The following is a 7,288-nucleotide window of genomic DNA, read 5'->3' as shown; positions in this document are numbered from 1 at the left end:
TTTGTGCCAACCTCTGCCCGTGTTATCCGCGTCCCCAACGGCGGTGCCCAAACCCAGGCCTCTACAATGGATCCAAGGCCCAGGGCCTACCATCCAGCACCTTTTCGGTCCTTCGCCTCCGCCTATCCCGATGTAGAAACAGGGTGTGCACTCCCTTTTCCGAGCACAGACCCAATCCTTAGGGGCGGGTACAGGGGCCCCACGCCGAGGCCCCTGAGGTTGGCGGGAGCCCGAGGGGGCGGGCCGCCAGGGAATGGGGGGAAAAGCAGAGAGAAGAGCGGCGCGCGCGGCTCTCAAACTCGCGCCTCCTTCAGCTCACGGGTGAACCCCACCCTCTCCGTCACCAAAGGCGCCCAGCCAATGGGCGAGCCGGAAAGGCCGGGCTTACAAGCGAGGGACCGAGAGGGGGAGCCACGCGAGGGGGAAGGGATGTCCAAGGCGGGCTGCACTTGACTGACAGCTCACTCCAGCCAATCCTCCGTGAGGCTTCTCCGCTCTCCTCTTTGCTGGGCTCTGTTCGACGTCCCACCTCCTCTTCCTCCACCCTCCTCACTCCTTTGCGTCCCGCCCCGCCTCCCCTCCCCCACTCTGCGGGCAAATCACTGCTGGAAAGAGGCGGGGGCCTGAGCGGCAGGCTCGTGTGGAGCCTTGAGGTAGGATTGACGGGCGCTCGGACCAATAAGAGGTAGGCTGATGGCGCGGCTGTGGCCGGGGCCGACCAATGGGCGCCCGGCCTGGGGGCGGAGGCCCAGGTTCCAAACGCTCCGCGGCGCCATGGGCTGAAAACTCAACCGAGATGGAATCTCCCAGTCTGAACCGGTTTCAACCGGTTCCGAGTTTGAGGCACTAGGAGGAGGGGGAGAAGCGGCTGCAGCGGCCGCGGCAGGAGCAGCGGGAGCTTCAGCATCAGCAAGAGCAACAGTAGCTACAGCCCCGGCGGCCGTGCCTGTTCCAGCCTTTGCTGCAGCAGTCGTGCAACCATCCCGAGGGGGAGGGGGAGCCACCAGTCGCTGAGGAGCACGCGAAGGGGGGAAAGTTTAGGCTAGCCCGGGTGGGGGGGCCCGGCGCCGGAGCGGCGTGAGCGAGGGAGCCCTGTGTGGTAGGGGGAGCCGGACTGCAACTGGCGGCAGAGCGGCCCCGGCCGTACCGACTCGCGCTGCTGCTCCCGCCGCCGCCTGTGGCTTGTGGGTCCTGGGCTCCGTCTCACGGACCGGCCCGCTCCCCTCCCCCTTTCTTCCCTCCCCAGCCGGGCGGGAGCATTTATTCCTCGGATTAATTCCCCTTTTTGGTGGGGCGCGTGTGTGCGTGCGCGCGTGTGTGTGCGTGAGTGTGTGTTGGGTGGAGTTGTCCCTGGAATAGTAAATATTGAGCTTTTTTTTTTGCCCTTCTCTGTTTTTTTAATTTCCTTTTTTTTTAAGGTGGGAAAACTGTGAAACCCACCTTGATTTCCTCCCCTCTCCCTCCTCCCCACCTTCCCTCGCCCCAAGCCCGGACAAGGAAGGAAGAAGCAGTTGGTTGAATTTCTGGGTAAGTCGGTCGTGTGCTCGGGGCCGAGGGTCGGGCGGCGACGCGGCGGGCATGAGGCGAGGCGGGCGGCGGGCGCGGGGCCCTCTGCGGAGCCTGCGATTGAATGGAAGCGCTTCTGTCGCTCGGTGATGGAGGCGGGGAGGCGGCCGCGGGAGGGGAGCGCTTGCTGGGTCATCGGCGTGTGCGGGTGGCGGTGAAGGAAGGCGAGGAGCGTGGTAGTGAGGCTGAGCCCCCTGCGCGTGGGTGGAAGGGCTTCCCCGTCCAAAGGGCTGGGGAGAGTTGGGGGTGATTTCAGGAACGTCTCTGTAAATTATTAGGAGTGGAAGTTTCCAGAAATATTTAGTGCAGCAGCATTGAAACGTCCGCTTGCATCACGTGGCCCCCTCGGTGGAGAGCTTGGGATGGGGGAGGGAGGGGCTACCGAGTCCCTTCTGTGAAGAAACTCGAAAGCCTTGTGGGTGATTTTTGATGTTGGTTTTGTGAGAGTGTGTGTGTGTGTGTAAAACAAGAAGTAGAAAAAAACGAGTTAATTTCTTTACGGGGATATGCAAGTGGGGTTCCCTGTTGTAGGATTTTTCGCCCGGGGCTTATATGTCTTAGTGGAAACGTGAACTCCTGGCCATGGATAGTGAATGATGCCCTCCTTCTGGTTTCTTGAGTTTGGGGTGGAGGAGAGGAAGTGGTGGTAGTAGAGGATGCCCGGAATACTCGCCAAGGCGGGACCTCAGATCACTCAGAGGACATGCTGCCTAGAGAATAGGGCGGTGAACTTAAAGCGCCGGGTCTAAATGCCTCCTCCGAGTATGGGCGGGGTGAGTGCGTGCTCCTGTGAGCTATAGTTAGAAGCGCTGAGAGTCGTTCGGGTGGGAAGCCAGGGGAGGGCGGGCTCTTCCTAGTGAGGCGTGTGTTTCTTACTGAATGAAGCAGGCGATTGCCCACACACCGAGTAGCAGTCTTTTGTAGCGTCTTATTTTTTGACTTAATGTGAACTTAGCTTTTAGATGGCAACTGTAGGTAGTGGTTTTGCTGCTTGCAGTGCCATTGAAGGTATATGGGCAATCACTTGTAGAGTCGCAGCATTGCTTGATGGTTCCCTACTGTGTGCAATTCAGTGAGTGGAATTTGGGATTGGGGGACACCAACAAGAAAGATGAACCAATGAGGATGTGAACACTCCGTCTTCATGCTGCATTACTTAGTGCATAATTCCGTATCTTAAGGGTGTGGGTAACAGCTGATAGTGGAAAGACTATTTGGAAGCTGTTTGATTGGGACTGTTGAATGTGCTTGGCATTGACCACAGAGCCACCATTTCTGGATTACCTATAGTTGAATAGTAGGTCATTTTGGAAGATAACCACTAGTTCCGAGAACGACCAACAACTGTATTTAAGCATCCTTAGATTGCACCCCTTCCCTGACATGAGTCTAGCATCTTCTTAGGGAAAACCAATTTGAAAATGAAACTTAGGTGTAGGGGCACTTGACTAAACATTTAATCACTTATTACTTTCTTTTTAAAAAGCTATAGATTGTGATAGTGTCTGAGACAAGCTGGTTGCAATCTTTAACTGTAAAGTCGAAAATTCTGTTTTAATCTGTAAGTTATGACACTTGAAGGTATTGGAAAGCATAGCCATTTCTGCGTGGGATTTATTTTCTCTTGCATATTAGTGTTTGATTCTTTTTTTTTTTTCCTTCTTAAGACAGGGTCTCACTGTTTGTCCCAGTCTGTGCTTCCATCTCTTCTGGGATTACAGATGTCTGTTATCCCATTCATCTCTTATAAAGGGGGCGTTATTTTGGGTTTTGAGCCTTATATAAATGAGGCTGTTACCCCTGGTGTTAATTTTCCTTTCACCTCCCAGGTGCTTTCTTTAACTTTTAATATGCAGTTTATGTTTACTTTATGCTCATTGGTGTTTTGCCTGTATGTGTGTCTGTGGAGGTGTCAGAAAACCTGGAACTGGAGTTACAGATTGGTGTGATCTGCAATGTGGGTGCTGAGAATTGAACCCAAGGTCCTTTGGAAGCACAGCTAGTGCTATTAACCACTGAGCTATCTCTCCATCCCAGTTTCTTTATCTTTCTATGAGTGCACCTGTAAGCATATCTCTCCCTAGGACAGAATGTTTGGACTCTTGAAGGAGTTTGAGTAGGAAACACAGGCAGGACTTAATCTTGTTGCCTTTGTCTATTAACAGTAATATGCTGGGTTCATCTTCTGGGCTGTGGTTTAGCCTTGGCCTGATTAATTACTTGAGATAGGGCTTCATAGCTCAGGCTGGCCCTAAACTCTGTGTGTGTAGGTGAGGCTTGTTCTTTTTTTTTTTTTTTTTTTTTGGTTTTTTGAGACAGGGTTTCTCTGTGTAGCCCTGGCTGTCCTGGAACTCACTCTGTAGACCAGGCTGGCCTTGAACTCAGAAATCCGCCTGCCTCTGCCTCCCAAGTGCTGGGATTAAAGGCATGCGCCACCACCGCCCGACGAGGCTTGTTCTTGATCTTCTGATTTGTGTGTGAAGAGTTTTGGGGTTGGAGATGCACATGACCACTTCTGGTTTGAAACCCAGGCTTTCATGCATAGTAGAGCAGCACTTTACTGACTAAACCAAACCTAATGTTTGATTTATTGTAACTAAGTTATATCTTGGACATGATTAATAAAACTTTTGTGTTAAAGTTGTATCAGCAGCACCACCACAGAAATTCAGTAGAGAAAATGCTGGCCTTAAGCTGTGTTTTGAGACAGGTTTCACTATGCAGCTTTGGCTGGGGTGAAAGATTAGGTGACCACTCCTTGTTTTTTATTTTAAGATCTCTGCAGTCCAAGATGTCCTGGCATTCACACTTCTGCCTTCACCTCCTAGGGATATAGGACTAAACCACCAAGCCCTACTTTACAGGTTTCAAACTGTTAAAGTAAAGGACGGCACTGAATGGCTCAGCAGTTAAGAATTCCTACTATTAGTGAGGACCCAGTACCCATTCTGGGTGGCTCATAATCACTGTAACTCTAGCTCAGTGGGATCCTACCTTGTCTGGCCTATACAGGCACCTGTACTCGGACCCACACACAAACACAGTAAAAAATAAGAAAGTCTTAAAAACACAACTTTTTCTTCCAACCTAATTAATTATTCAGAAACTGCAATCAAGCATGCTATTCATTTTCCAAATCTTGGAGGTTTTCTAAACACTGCTATAAAAGGTATCATGGATATGTTTAAAGTATCCTCTTTAAATGATACTCATAATTGTTTAAATTTGAGCTACAAGCCAGATGTAGTGGCTCACACTACACTGCTGGTTACAGTGCCTGGAAGGTGAGGCAGAGAATTCATATGCAGCTCTGTAGTTGGGAGAGGATTCTACTGTTGAGCTACTTGTACAAGTCCAGCCTGTAATCTGCAAGCTGTATTGAGTCTGAGACAGAAGGATGGCAAGTTCAAGGGTTGCCTGGCTAGAGTGACTTCATTACCGGCTAGCAACTCAGTCCCTATCTGAAAATAAAACCAAGGGGTGGAGAAATAGCCCAGTGATAGTGTGCTGTGCCTAGCATTTACAAAGTTCAGCCCCTCAGTACAAGAATAAGAAAAGTTGGCAGAATATTTATATGCCTGTGTACACTTTGGAGGTAAGAGGTCAACTTGTGGGGCCAGGTCTTTCCATCATGCGTGTGTGCATGCATGTAGGTCCCTTGGATCGAACTCTGGCTATTTGGCAAGTACATTAACCATTGGGCTATTTTGCCAGGCCCTGTTGTCCAGAATATATAATACTTTTTTTCTATTGCTTTATTTTATTGATATATATATAGTTTTGGGTACAGCTTTATTATGTAGCCCTAGCTGTCCTGGAATTGGCTGGCAGTGTAGCTCAGGCTGGTTCACATCTGCCTTTGACCCCACCGCTACGCCTCTAGTGTTGCTGCCAAGCCCAGCCTTATGTTTTTTTGGTTGGTTGGTTGGTTGGTTGAAGACAAGTTCTTACTGTGTAACTCAGGTTGGTCTTAGATGCAGGAAGCGTGATCCTCTATAATGCTGGGATTGGAGGCATGACCCCGACGTGTTCTTCTCTGGTTAGTTTCTCAAAGCTAATGCTGCTCAGGATTGACTAGTTGAATCAGTAGGGCTACACATTTTGGGGGTGGGGTTCAGAATGCCTCAGAATTATGAGAGCACCTTAGTTATATTCTTGTCTTTTAAGACAGGGTCTTACTGTTTAGTCCAGGCTAACTTTGGATTCATGGCTTGGTTCTTTTTTTTTTTCCCATGGCTTGGTTCTTATAGTACAGCCCAGGGTGGCTTCACATTAAAAGACTCCTTGTCTCAACTTTTCAAGTTCTGGGTTAGGTGATACCATGTGATAGCATGTTCTTGGTATGGATGGTATTTTAATGTTTTAACACAGTTGAGAATGGAAAATAATGTAGCTGAGCAGCTTGGATGTAGAAAATAAGTTCTGTAGAGGTTAAGGGGGTTCTTCAAACTACTGTGTATGATACTGTGTTTTAAGATTGTCCTGTGTGAGATGCTAGACTAAGCTATTCAAAAGATTCAGTTGGGAATATTAAAAAAATAAATCTTCGAAATCACATTTAATTTTTGAAAGAAAAAAATTTGTAAAGCGAGCTGGGCATAAAGGTGGGAGAGTGTGTGCCTAGCATGCCATTCCTGGCACATATAAATAAACCAGGTATGGTACAAGGGAATTGGAGAAGTAAAGACAGGGAGGAGGGCCACAAGTTCAGAGTCATTCTTAGCTACAGAAGGAGTCAGGTAAGCCAGGGCTAAAGACCATGGGCAAGAAACTGGGGGAAAAATCAGTCAAGCAAGAATCTGTAAGGTAGCCTTGTCATGGTCACATATTCTGTAGTCACTACATTTGGGAGACTGGCTAGTGAAACCTGTCTGTCACTGCCTCTACCTTCACACCCTTACCTCCAAAGCAAAGCAACTTTGAGAGCTATGGAATCATAATGGACTCAGGTGAAAAATAGATGGGTGTAGTAAGTGGAGAGTAAAACACTAGGAAACTTGAGTGAACCTAATAAATAATCCAGTTATTGAATAGCTTAGTAATGCAGTTTTGTTACTTGTTTCCTAATAATGAGGTAAAATTTCTGTAATCCAAGTATTTGCATGAATAATGTTGAAGTAAATTTACTTGACTTGAAAGTTTTATTAACTACTGTCCAAACTTCTTAAGTAACTTCATCTTTTTTTTTCTTTCAGTAATCTATGCCAGCAATTATGACAATGTTAGCAGACCATGCAGCTCGTCAGCTGCTTGATTTCAGCCAAAAACTGGATATCAACCTGTTAGACAATGTGGTGAATTGCTTATACCATGGAGAAGGAGCCCAGGTAAAGTAGATGACCTTACAAAATTATTAAAATATAACAAAGTAGTTGAGTAGTAGTTTTTTTTAATAAAACATATTTCATAGTCTATGTAAATTTGGAATTATTTGCTAATGAGAATGAGTCTGGGGAAAGTATTAATGTTGAATGAGGTCAAGGAGGAAAATTAGGAATATGCTTGCCTGGCTTTTTCTATTTTTTATTTTCCTTTTGAGACAGTCTCAACTGTTGACCAGGCTGACAGTATGCACCACCAATCCTGGCTCTTTTTTTGATATCTTTAGAGGCCAGATATCCTAGAGTTGTGAGATTGTGGATGCAAGGAACTGCAGAAACATCTCTCCAGCCTTCAAATGTCAATTCTTTGCAACTAATTAAAGTGTACTTGTTCTGGGTAT

General features: G+C 47.7%; 1 protein-coding gene across 1 annotated transcript in view; it reads left to right on the top strand.

The window, feature by feature from the left end:
• Positions 1 to 748: 748 nt before the first annotated feature.
• Positions 749 to 7,288, top strand: part of Xpo1 (exportin 1) — a 41,619-nt gene continuing 35,079 nt past the window's right edge. Inside the window, exons 1-2 of the mRNA XM_028778076.1 lie at positions 749 to 1,527; positions 6,762 to 6,893. Coding sequence (XP_028633909.1) covers positions 6,768 to 6,893 — 126 coding nt within the window. The 5' untranslated portion in view covers positions 749 to 1,527; positions 6,762 to 6,767. The remainder of the gene's footprint in view (positions 1,528 to 6,761; positions 6,894 to 7,288) is intronic.

Source organism: Grammomys surdaster, unplaced genomic scaffold, assembly GCF_004785775.1.
Source record: "Grammomys surdaster isolate TR1022 unplaced genomic scaffold, NIH_TR_1.0 67, whole genome shotgun sequence".
In the NCBI taxonomy this organism is placed as follows: Eukaryota; Metazoa; Chordata; class Mammalia; order Rodentia; family Muridae; genus Grammomys; species Grammomys surdaster.
Note: the sequence above shows the minus strand (reverse complement) of the source record. Positions and strands in the feature narration are given on the sequence as shown.